Below are 13069 nucleotides of genomic sequence, written 5' to 3'. Positions count from 1 at the left end.
TTTGTCTAACTTTGGTATGTATATGTAATTGGGTAGGTCCGTTGTAAATCTCAAACGGAACGTACCAAGTTTTGTAACACGTGTGACATATCGTGAAATACTTTGTTTGATGCTTAGACTTTGCAAGGCCTGTGCGCCTCTAGTTTTCCCATGTAAGATGATGATTGTTCACTGATTTATCCTACATTGTTCACTATGATTATTAACGCTGAAAACTTGTCCCTATTTTGCATAAAAACGAAATGCAGGGGTTTTATTTGTTGAATGAGCAAGACTGGGTTGGACCTAAGGAATACAAGCCATTTGCCCGCGGCAAGCATATCTTATATTTCACTTGCCTCCTCAAAAATCCGCTTGTCCTATACAGGCAATCCAACGGGCTATCTAATTGGCTGCACAATCATCCGATGTATTGATTGGGGAAAAAGCTGTGAAACAAAAAAAAAAGGCCCTAGCAGACAAGTGATAATGTTAATCAACTTGCCCTCATGAGAATATACTTGTCCTGTGCAAGAAAGGAGAATATTTGGGAAAGGCATCTTTTGGGTTGATTTTTTGGTTATTATCGCAAGAAATGAGTTATTTGCTTTGTTTTGTTACATGTTATAGGATGAGGAATCGTTGAACAACAAATTGTGTACATTTACGGTAACACAGAAAGAGTTTATGAACCAACATTGGTAAGAAAATCACATTCTTGTGTCAACTAACTCAAATTTCCTTCAAGTACCTATACTTCGCTATGGTTTTGCCTATATTCTCTGAATTTGGATTGTTCACCAGTGATATTTCTATACAACTCCCTGGAAAATGTTGCATCTTTTTGGTTTGTCGGTATGAAGTTGGCATTGAGCTAATTCATGCAAAATCGTGGTACGTTTTTTTATATGAGCATTTTTTTAGCCCACTTGGACTTTAGTCCCAGCGTGCTATTGCGTTCACTTTTCGTCCGTCATCCGTCATAGCCTCCGTCATAGAATCCAGTTATTTTGGGAAGTTTTGAAGATGCTTCAATGTAATGTCTTGATATTTGTATACATGTATCTACCCTAGACACATCTTCAGCCCAAAAACTGCCCCTGTCAGAATCAAGATGGCCGACTTGCAGCAATTGTTGTTCGCCAAAATTAACACTTTTTACACATTTTTGAACTTTTTGAGGGAAATGTTTAAGACGCTTTGATCAATTACCTTGATCTTTCAGATATTTGTGAATCTCCCCAGGGCCCATCAGCATAACAATAATTGGGTCGATCGGACTCAAGATGACTGTCCTATGACCTTTTTTAGTGGCCAAAAATGTCAATTTTGGCTCGAATTCTGAGTCCTGTAGCTCCCGACTAGTTTGCCATTTCTCATTGCAATTTTTGATGGGTATTCTTTGAAAAGGTTTTTTTTATCAGCCACTTATGACGCAATTGGCGGCCATCTTGGTGTCATAAGCACTCATTCGTAGGTGGTAAAGAGTTTTTCCACATTATAATGATACCTAAGCGTATTTTGTTATAACAATGAATTAGAAAGTTGTAGCTCATAACGTGTTCTATGATTGTGGTGAGTTTCAAGGCCATTGGTGTTTGTATATGGCCACCAGGGGGCGTTGAATAATACAATATCTTAGTATTTCTATATTATATTCGTATCAATGCATATTTTGTAACCACAATCAATTGCAAAGTTTTAGTTGGTGACATGTTTTATGATTGTGGTGAGTTTCAAGGTCATTGGGTTTTGAATATGGTCACCAGGGGGTGTTAAATAGTAGAATAATTTAGTATTTCCATATTAAATTGGTAACGAGGCATATATTGTTATCACAATCAATTACAAAATCGTAGCTTCTGACATGTTGTATGATTGTGACGAGTTTCAAGGACATTGGTTTTTGTATATGGTCACCAGGGGGCGTTGAATATTGAAATTGTTAGATTGTTGAGCATTTGGAACCACTTCCCAAGTGGGCATGGTGTCCCTGGACCCCTAGTTTCATTGGTTCTCGGTTAAAACAACGTATAATCGATATAATTGAAGACATGGCGTACGTCTGTCGATGACATGGTCAACTTTGCTTAAATTCGACGAAAAACTGTTTTTGGCGGGAAAATTATTATAATTGCAATGACCTTGATTGGGGGGGGGGGGGGGGCATCGTCTCTACGAGTGATTGGCTGTTTTTCGGATATACGGAGAATTCTGCCGCTACTAAATTAATTATGGGAAAGCCATTAATGGCGAACGTTTCATTGGACTCTGTGCAATATATGTGCGAATTTTAAATGCTCATTGCTGGTGAGAATTATAATTATTTCACATGTCGCCATTGGTATTGTTTCAATTTAATACCCGGTGATTGTGTTGATTGAGATTGAAGTGAAGCTAACGTTCCCTAAACAAGGCCTCCACGTGCCTGGGAGTGCTTAACACTAGACTGTTGCACACACAAACACACGCTCATATAGACTACTATATGGGGATGCTGTAATGCTGCTTGGCGCGTGCACGTTTAGTAATAATGATAACCTGCTGAATAATATTAAGTAGCGAACTACATGTATAGGTATAGATCGAGGTCTGAATATTGTAGTGGTAAATTCCAGGATTTAAAACGATCTAATACTACGCCCCCGTGTTTTAGCTTCCGTGGCCTTACATTGGAAGAGGTTTCGTTTTCAAGACTCAATATTCAGCCACCCTCTGATATGTGACATCATATGAATTATATTTGAATATTTTTTCATATTGTGAAAAATATTTTTTGAAAATATAAAATAGTTTCCCTGCCACGCCTACCTGCACCCTAGGACATTTTGGACGTAGACCATAAACAAATGTTTATCTTTGGTCTTATTTGACTACAAAATAATTCTTTAAGAAAGATAAAATACAATATAAACTTCTAGAACTTTGAAGTCACGAATTAAAAAGATTTTTCAAGCAATGCCCTTACTCCAACAACCTTTAGCTTTCAAGGTAAACCACACTTTGCCCATGGGCAATTTATTTCTGTGGATGATCCCTCAATCTTATTTGGGATTTAGGGAGATAAAGGGAGGCTAGACACTCTCTACATGGTGAGTCTGTTCCATTTGGGGTTAAATCCTATCACTTCATCATTAGTTTTGCAATAACATTGCTGTCGTATAGTTAATTTCTACTTGGCTTTGTGCCGTGGTGTGTATAAGGAGTAAATAGTATAGTTTCGATTATCATAATATATCATTTTTATTATCAGAATAATATATCGTCAGTGAATAATTAAATGTTTTCCAGTAGGTTATATAGTGTAAAGGTAAATTCATAATGTTTCAAAATGTCCGCGGATTTCAATACCTCCTGTTTTCATCCCTGTAATATTGAGATGATTTTTGGATGAAACTAGTGTCTCCAGTTAACTTAGCATTACTCAGAAACTACTCAACCTAAACAAACTAGACACCAAATTTGAGATATGAATCAGGGCTACATTTGAGAATAATTTTCCTTGGCTCAGATTGGTGCGTTGAGGTCATGTGATCGATTTCTGCCACTTTTGATTCGAGATTACCATGGAAAATTTCTGGAATCGAAGCCTGGAAAAATAGCAATCCTGAAAATAAAGCCAATTTCCATACAGAAATTGATAACTACACTTCTTGTCTATGATATGATGATAAAAGAAAGTTATTTGAACAAATATTTTCATAGAACTATGGTACGGAAATATAGAACTCGACCGTGAACGATATCGTATTGGTGGGGTAACGTTTGATCTGAATGACCCCTGGGCACCTCAGACTGCACAGATGATGATAAAATATGTCATTTGTGTTCTCCACTTCTTCAGAAAAAGTCTATGGAAAGATTGAAAAAACAATTATTGCGTTATTTACTTCAAATGAAATCCTAATTGCTAATCATATATGTATCTAGGTCACTGGGCCTAAGGTACCCCCTAGACCTACTTACTCAAAAGAATTATTGTTGTATTCATCAATACCTTCATAAACAGATTATCCCTCTCCTTAAGCCCGGCGCACACGAGGCAATTTTGAGTCGCGGGTTGCTGCGACCGATTTTTAAGCAACCGTTGACCAATCGATTGCTTGGTGTTGCCCGTCTGCTACCACTGGCGACAAGCAATTTTCCGTCGCCCAAAATCAAACATGTTTGATATCAGACGACAAGGAGCAAATCCTTTCGACAACGAGCAATCGCTGTCGCCTGTTGCCGCAGACAAACAATTTTTTTCATTTGACGCCGAGCAATTCGGGCGGTTGTTCGAGAATTGCTAGAGAAATTACTGGCAATCGATCCAAATTCAGAGAATATTAGCAAAAACCATAAAACCATAACCGTACAGTACTACTCGGAAATACATTATATAAGGTAGTCTGGTCTGGAATTCTCCCAAATCTCAAGGAATATGTCCTTTTTTCCAACTGGAACTATATATTCATTCGCTATCAAGTCTCAAGGTCCATGGAACCCTTGTTCTTTTCTTTTTGTTCATTTATAGGTATCATTGTCATACATGCAAGATGATAGATGGCGTTGGGGTATGTACTATCTGCGCTAAGGTTTGCCACAAAGATCATGAGTTATCCTATGCCAAATATGGTTCATTCTTCTGTGATTGTGGAGCGAAAGATGATGGATCCTGTCAGGTATTCTTATAAGATTTATAGACACATCATGGTACATTAACGGTTCAATGAAAAAATTCATATGTAAATAAAACTAGTACTTCCCTCTGTTATATCATATCTACCTATTTACGTAGATGTCTATCAGATCAGGAAAACAAAATGGAAATAAACTAAGAAAAACACGTATTAGAAGGAAAGTGATCATAATACATTTCCTGTAGTTATGAAGTATGCATAGTCTATGCATGAATCTTCCTGATTTAGTTGATATGGGTGCAAGGAAAGATAGAAGACATTGATTCTAGATAGAAATAATATCTAGTATGTAATGACATATATTAAATTTGCAGGCATTAGTAAAACGAGCAATGTCAGGAATAGATGCTGTACAAACCACACATTCAGGGCAATCTCCATTTTCAATGGAAACAATGATGTTAACTAGTTCTCTTCGACGCTGTCTCACGTCAACATCTCATTCAGGCGATAAGCTATCATCAAAAACTGATAAAGTGTCAAAAGCTAAGGAGGCCCTTTGTAAACAGATTGAAAGTTGTAAAGATGCTCTGATTTCCTATGCAGTAAGTTAATCAACTGTTAAATTTGAACCAGCAGGCAATTGTGATTGTATTTACAATATCATTTGGTGATTTCATTTGCAGGTTGTTTTGTTATACCTTTTTTAAGCCCTCTTCGGATTTCAAGTCCCAGTGGGCTTTGTCCATCTGTCCCTCTATATTTGAAAGCCAGTTGTTATTGGAAGTTCTGAAGACGCTTCAATGGATTATTGGTTTTTGGGCTTCCGTGGGCCCCTTGTTCTCGTGTCTGTCTTTCGGTCACTTAGCATCATCAATAATTGGGCAATTTTGATGAAACTTTCGGACAATTTTATTATGGTCTCAGTATATATTTAATCCTGACAAAATTTAGCTAGTTACAACATATCCATAATGCAATGGCAATTTCGGAGCTCGAGTTTCAAGTGCGCAAAGTCAAACCATGGCTAATCACCAAAAGCTTATGATGAGGATGATGAGTTTGACCTGAGCTTGAGAACAGTTGTCGCCTATGGCGATAATGTTTTTATTAAATGATATTTTATTTTATATTTGGTTTTCTAATGTATCTACCATAGACACATCTAGGCCTACAGCCAAAGAACTGGTTGAAATGGCTCAGAATCAGGATGACCGACTGGCGGACATTGTTGTTGGCTGAAGTCAGCCCTTCACATTTATGTTTTCAAGCTATACTTTGAAGACGCTTCAATCAATTATCTTGAATCTCATACATATTTGTATCCCCCAGGGCCAATCTTTGACATAAGGTGGCTTGAACTGTACTACACCCCTTGTAAATCTTGATTACTTTGCATCTCATTTTTTTCATCAAAGATTTCTGCCCCTAGTGAAAATGGCTTTCATGGTTGCAAACTGCATATGGCTTTCAGCATGGCTTTCATGGTTGCAAACTTGAAGTTTTTTGCATGATTGTCCTATTGAGAAATGCAACATAAATAGTATCAGCAGCATTTTATACTTTCATGTGTTTTTCTTTAGGAGTCATCCAACACAGTAAACACGGTATTAGAATTGATGTTGGCTTTGGTCCCATCGATTATGGAAAATTACCAGAAGGTTTCCATATTTGATAGTGCCACCCGTGCACGAAAGGTTCTAGAGGACTTACACACAATGAATAAGACTACAGAAATATCTGAACAATTAATGGTATGTGATTTAGTGTAAGTTGAAGTTCAATTAACCTCTCTGTAAAATCCTTTTGTACAATTGTGTCTTTATGTATAGACCGCCACATTAGGCTCACAAGAGGGTGCTTTTGAAAATGTTCGAATGAACTATAGCGGCGATCAAGGTCAGACAATACGTCAACTGATCACTGCTCACATGTTGCGAAGAGTAGCCATGTGTTGCCTTGCAACTCCACAAGGACGTCGCCAGCATTTGGCTGTAAGTCATGAAAAAGGAAAGATAACGATTCTACAACTGTCTGCATTGTTGAAACAAGCTGATAGCAGTAAACGGAAGTTAACACTAACTGTGAGTTTTGAATTTGTTTGTAAATGATTCATGTTTAAATGTCCTGTATCAGAAATGTATTCAATAAAGGGGAAACTGATGTTTTTCTGCAGTTGCGAGAAATCTGTTTGTTGAAACGGCGCATGTACATAGGAATAGTTTGACATATCGTGATGATAGTTAATTATCCCTGGTCTGATTCACCATGATATTTTTATTGAAGTTTCCAGTAGATTCTGGAAGTTGCCAGATGGCATGCCATGTGTGTATACCATATGTTGTTACTGAGAGCATAACTTCATTGTGTAGGATGTTTGATTTTGACCTATTAGGTTCCCACATAAGTGCCTGTTGAGATGTTTGAAACATAGCAATAAGCATTTATTAGGTCAGCTGTATTACTATACAAATTGAGTGAATTTAAATGACATGGTTTCCAGAGTAAAGGCTCTTTGACTGTGCAACTAAGCAAGTATTCATACAAATCATTCATTAAAGCATTATCCATTCTCCAACTCTACGTAGCTGAATTTTGAAAGAGGGTCTCGTTAAAATTTATATGAGCTTTTTCGCAATGATCTGATTGCAAAAATATTGGTTTTGAAAAGCCAATCAGAAAGCAAAGACTCCTCTATGATTGGCTTAGCCGCAGAGATCAGCAGGTGTTCACGTGAACCCGCAGTATCGTCTACCGTTTTACTTCCGGGTTTTATTTTAAGATCTAAAATTGTATTTCAAGATCGATTTCTGTGAAAGCTTTAGTTGATTTGGTTTTTGGGATGAATATTTTTATTAGCACTACATAAAATATCATTGACAATTGTGCTAAGTCCGAAAAAGCTTTTTCTCAAATCGGATAGATGACCTTGATATGCTAATTAGCCATATGCTAAACTGCAAATTCAATCAAATTTTATTCTGCAAAAAACATCAAATCCAATTCAATGTAACTTTATTGAACAAATAAAGACAATAAATACAATTCGATTTTGTTTTATTGAACAACTTTCAGAAAATTAAATTCTATTCCGCATTAGAATCAATAAGACCAAGGGAAACGATTTATCTGAGGTATTTGTTCCTGCCAGCTCCAGTCGCTGTCTGTGCTACTTTTGTATTCTACGGTTGTATTGTGTAAATTATTAGGTATTGACTCTGAGCTGGGAGTGTATTTTTACAAATTTAACTGACAGAATGCATCATCATTTGCCATTTTTGAAAAGCTGACAGGCTGGCCATAGTGCCCCTTTGGGGCTCTTGTTATAACAATTGTTAGATGATCCAGGAATCGAGGGTTGTATTGTCCGGAACGGTTTAGACATTCTCCAGGCTTCTTGGATATAATTCCACATACCAAGTATTAGTTTTCATGATTTTTCATTGAGGGAAATATTAAATTCATTGCTGAAAATTCATTGAGGGTTATCTGGACATTCTTGGAATCCCCTCAACCCTCTATGCCAGGGTCAACTTAAATTTTCGTAGTTAGTCAAGTAGTGGTCAGAACTAATAACCGAAGTTAGACAAAAAATGTCCGTTTGTCATTATTGGGGAAAAAGTGTAAAAGCCTGTACCCATGCCAAGACAAACACCACAGTAAACAGGAGCCAGTCTACCTATCTGCCTCAGATTGCACCAGAACGAAATTTTCAAAAATTTTCTGGGGGAGGACCCCCTGACCCCTTTCTATTCCTAAAAACGAACTCCCCCAAAAAATCCTAGGGACGCCCATGCCAAAGGGGGAGTTTTGAATATTTTTAGAGCCATTTTTAGAATAATTAAAAGAGTAAGAATGGACAATGTAATATGTTTTCATTGATATTATTAAAAAAACTTTGCCTCGAGAGCACAGGACCGTTTGTCCTCTAGTGATTTTAAATGTTTTCATGTGGTCTATGCTGTATTTAAAACAACGTGAACTTCATTCATATATTGAATTGAATAGAATTGAATATAAGTATCACTCACAGAGAGAACACTGCTTAATATACACACATTCATTGGCTTACGTGTATGGTCTATACCATTATGCAAAATAGGGTGCGTATGAATGTCATTGACCTGCTGTCTGGGCGATTACACTATGTTTTTTAGGGAAGGTAGGTAAGTGATGCGCTTTGACTACTACACTACATCGGCAGCCACGCATTTTATTATTAGAACACATCTTAACATTGAAATAAACTAAAAGTCTATAGAGAACAAATAATCAATTTCTCAGAGGAATTTTTCAGGATCTGGGAAATAGGACCACTTTTGGTTGGGGAAAATATCCGTTCAACTGTATGCCTGTATGCATTGATAATTTCATCTATGCCTTAGCTCTACCAAGAAATCCTTAATTGTAAGACCCATTGAAGATGAGTATTCTACTTGTTATATCATTGTTTTCAGCGATTGGCCTCTGCACCAATACCATTTACTGTGCTAAGCATCATTGGAAACCAGTGTAATGAAGACTTCCTAGCGGTTTGTGGTTTAAAAGATTGTCATGTACTGACGTTTACCCCATCTGGCTCTGTGTCAGATCATCTTGTTTTACATCCATCTCTTGAAACTGGTAATTTCATCATCAAGGTAGGTATAAGTCTGGCTAATTACAGTAGTTTGGGGAGAGGTTTTTAACTCATTGTTCACCATCCACCATCCCCTGTACTTTTGAGCTAATCTGAACGCAAAGATATCATTTTTAAAAAGCCAATCAGATAGCAAAGTCTGCTCTATGATTGCCTTAGTCCTTGAAGTCAGCATGTGTTCACATGAACCGACAGTATTGTCTACTGTTTTACTTCGGGGCTTAATTGGTTTACCTTTGTCAGCAGTATGAGGTTGGCATCAATTCATGTAAAATCGCAGTACGTTTTTTATGTGAGCATTTTTTTCATTGGTTCTCGGGTTAAACGACGTATAATCGATGCGATTGATGACATGACGAACCTCCGTCGATGACATGGTTAACTTTGTTTAAATTCGACGAAAAACTGTTTTTGGCCGGAAAATTTTTAGCACTTTTGGGGGACGTCATCTCTACGAGCAAATTGGCTGATTAGCTGTTTTTGGGACATCGGGGAATTCCGGCACTACTAAAATAATTATGGGAAAGCCATTAATGGCGAACGTTTCTTTGGACAAGGTGCCGTGCGAATTTTAAATGCTCATTGCTGGTGAGAATATAATTATTTCACATATCGCCATAGGTATTGTTTCATTTCAATACCCGGTGATTGTGTTGATTGAGATTGAAGTGAAGCGAAAGTTCACCACACAAGACCTCCACGTGCGCGTGAGCGCTAACATTAGACTGTTGCACACACAAACACGCTCATACAGACTACTATATGGTGATGCTGTAACGCTGCTTGGCGCGTGCACGTTTGGTATGATAACAGGCTGAATAATCGTCATAGCAGATGAGCGCTGTTTTCTGTTTGATAGAATTTGTAATAGATTGTAATTTCTTGTGACCTGAAAATACTAAGCAGCAAACTATAGGTATAGGTAAATTAGTAAATTCCAGGATTTCAAACGATCTAATACTACACCCCGGTTTTAGCTTCCGCGGCCATACATTGGAAGAGGTTTCGTTTCCAAGACTCAATATTCAGCCACCCTCTGATATGTGACATCATATAAATTTTATTTGAATATTTTTTCATATTGTGAAAAATATTTTTTTGAAAATATAAAATAGTATCCAATGCCGTGCTTACCTGTACCCCACGAAATTTTGGACGTAGACCATAAACAAATGTTTATCTCTGGTCTTACTTGACTACAGAATAATTCTTAAGATAAAATACAATATAAACTTCTAGAACTTTGAAGTCACGAATGAAAAAGATTTTTCAAGCAATGCCCCTTACTCCAAACAACCTCTAGCTTTCAAGGTAAACCACACTTTGCCCATGGGCAATTTATTTTCAAGTTGTGGGTAGCTTGCATTTATTGAAATTACTTAAAATGTAAGAGTAACCTTTTGAACATCTCCGCGATAACTGCTGCCAATTGATCGCTGAAATTTCTCATGAATATCCAGAGCAGAGAGTTATCATGGCGGATTTTTAGCCCACTTGGGACTTAGGTCCGAGCGGGCTATTGCGTTCACTTTTCATCCGTCCGTCAGTAGATGGAATCCAGTTATTTTGGGAAGTTTTGAAGACGCTTCAAGGTAATGTCTTAATATTTGGTTTATACATGTATCTACCCTAGACACATCTTCAGCCCAAAAACTGGCCCTGTCAGATTCAAGATGGCCGACTGGCAGCCATTGTTGTTCGCCAAAATCAGCACTTTTTACACATTTTCGAAGTTTTCGAGGGAAATTTTGAAGACACTCGATCTTGCATTCATATTTTAATCTACCAAGGACCCATCGGCATAAGAAAAATTGGGTCGATCTGACTCAAGATGGCTGTCCTATGACCTTTTAAGTGCCCAAAAATGTCAATTTTGGCCAGAATTCTAGGTCCTGTGGCTTCCTACTGGTTTGCCATTTCTCTTTGCAATTTGTGATGGGTATTCTTTGGAAAGGGATGTTTTATACCTGAGACAGGTAGTTTTGATCAGCCAATTATGACGCAATTGGCGGCCATCATGGTATCATCAGTACTCATTCGTAGGTGGGAAAAAGTTTTCCTACATTATATTGATACCTAAGCATATTTTGTTACCACAATCAATTGCAAAGTTGTAGCTCATGACATCGTCTATGATTGTGGTGAGTTTTAAGGACATTAGTTATTCTGTATGTTCATCAGGGGGCGCTGAATAGTAGAATAACTTAGTATTTCCTTATTAGATTGGTACCTAGGCATATTTTGTTACCATGATCAATTGCAAAGTTGTAGTTCATGACATGTTCTATGATTGTGGTGAGTTTCAAGGTCATTGGGTTTGCATATGGTCACCAGGGGGCATTGAATAGTTACTTATTATTTCCATATTTAATTGGTAATGAGGCATATTTTGTTATCACAATCAATTACAAAATCGTAGCTGCTGACATGTTCTATGATTGTGGTGGGTTTCAAGGTCATTGGTTTTTTATATAGTCACCAGGGGGCGTTGAATATTCAAAGTGTTAGATTGTTGAGCATTTGAAACCACTTCCCTAGTGGGCATGGTGTCCTTGGACCCCTAGTTTTTGAATATTGCCTTTTAAGCAAAGGAGAATGCCTCGTATTGCCTTTTTCAATTTTGGAGAATTTGTTTTTATTCACATTTTGTTTTAGGCCTAGTAGAGAAAGGCAATTAATTTTTATGGCTCACTAATTGTGTGCACTTTTCTTTATTTATTTTTCTGCGGTTATTGCACGTGCTGCATGTGTGAAAGTCTGGATCTATGCCTGCCTGGGGAACATGTGTGGTGTTGCCACATAATCCTTATGGTAATTGTAAATGTATTTCTTCATTGAATACAATTAGTTTTTCTACTTTTAGGCTGTTTGGCTGCCAGGATCTCAGACGGAATTAGCTCTCGTTACAGCTGACTTTGTCAAGGTATTGTAAGGTCAACATTACTTACATATATTACATTTATACATGCTCCAGCCATCCAATAGTTCAATCTATCATCGTATTGACTCTTTCAATTATTGCCACGGCTTTCGACGCTGCAGTCCCTGCACCTCCAGCACCACTGTTAGGTCATATGGCCTTCCAAAATGGTGGACTGGTGACCAACTTTAATTTCAAAGATGTGCATTTGGCGTATAACAGTGAATGTATTTCATGTAGAACATGAATAATCAGATTCATGTGAAAAATGTGAAAATTTGCAATCCATGTGAAAAAAATGTGATTTTGTCTTCAAACATATTTTCATGGCTTTTCGCTTTAGTGAAATCCATTTTTGCTATCACATATAAAACTTTCTTCCTTTGGTACAAAATAACTTCTTAACGAGGCTTTGTTTCTCTTCGGAACTTTCAAAACATTCAATGCTAATATAAAATCTCTAACCCTATTGAATTTTTTTGGAATGTGTTGCTTATTTATTAATTAGGGTTTTCTGTTACATCACAGAAAACCCTATTGAGATTCGCGTGTTTCTTATTATTATTATTATTATTATTATTATTTTTTTCCACACATTTTTTGTCAAAAGTACATAGGCTTTTTTACATTACCGCTGTTGCCGATACAATCCGTCTGATATCAATCAGCTCAGTTCGATCTACAAATACTCCGTGCGAATTTTAAAGAATCAACGTTACAAAAGCACTGTCGGGCCGTAAACATCGAAAATTGAGCCCCATTCAAAGTGCCGACATGTTTTTTCTAAGTCGTCTTTCCGAAATCTACCGCACGTTTCTGGTCACATCGATTATCAATTCAAGCATAAATTAACAAATTTATTACCCAAAGATTGCACATTCTGTCGCGGTTTTTAAAAACTAATTTTAA

General features: G+C 37.2%; 1 protein-coding gene across 1 annotated transcript in view; it reads left to right on the top strand.

Moving 5' to 3' along the window:
* LOC141909150 (E3 ubiquitin-protein ligase UBR4-like) overlaps positions 1–13069 on the top strand; it is a 200331-nt gene that overhangs the window by 48336 nt on the left and 138926 nt on the right. The window contains exons 19-25 of the mRNA XM_074799535.1: positions 610–680; positions 4496–4643; positions 4976–5206; positions 6185–6355; positions 6434–6685; positions 9059–9241; positions 12104–12163. Of these exons, the coding sequence (XP_074655636.1) occupies positions 610–680; positions 4496–4643; positions 4976–5206; positions 6185–6355; positions 6434–6685; positions 9059–9241; positions 12104–12163 (1116 nt within the window). The remainder of the gene's footprint in view (positions 1–609; positions 681–4495; positions 4644–4975; positions 5207–6184; positions 6356–6433; positions 6686–9058; positions 9242–12103; positions 12164–13069) is intronic.

Source organism: Tubulanus polymorphus, chromosome 7 (assembly GCF_964204645.1).
Source record: "Tubulanus polymorphus chromosome 7, tnTubPoly1.2, whole genome shotgun sequence".
Classification (NCBI taxonomy): Eukaryota; Metazoa; Nemertea; class Palaeonemertea; order Tubulaniformes; family Tubulanidae; genus Tubulanus; species Tubulanus polymorphus.
The sequence above is the reverse complement of the archived record's forward strand: the minus strand, read 5'-3'. Positions and strand labels throughout refer to the sequence as shown.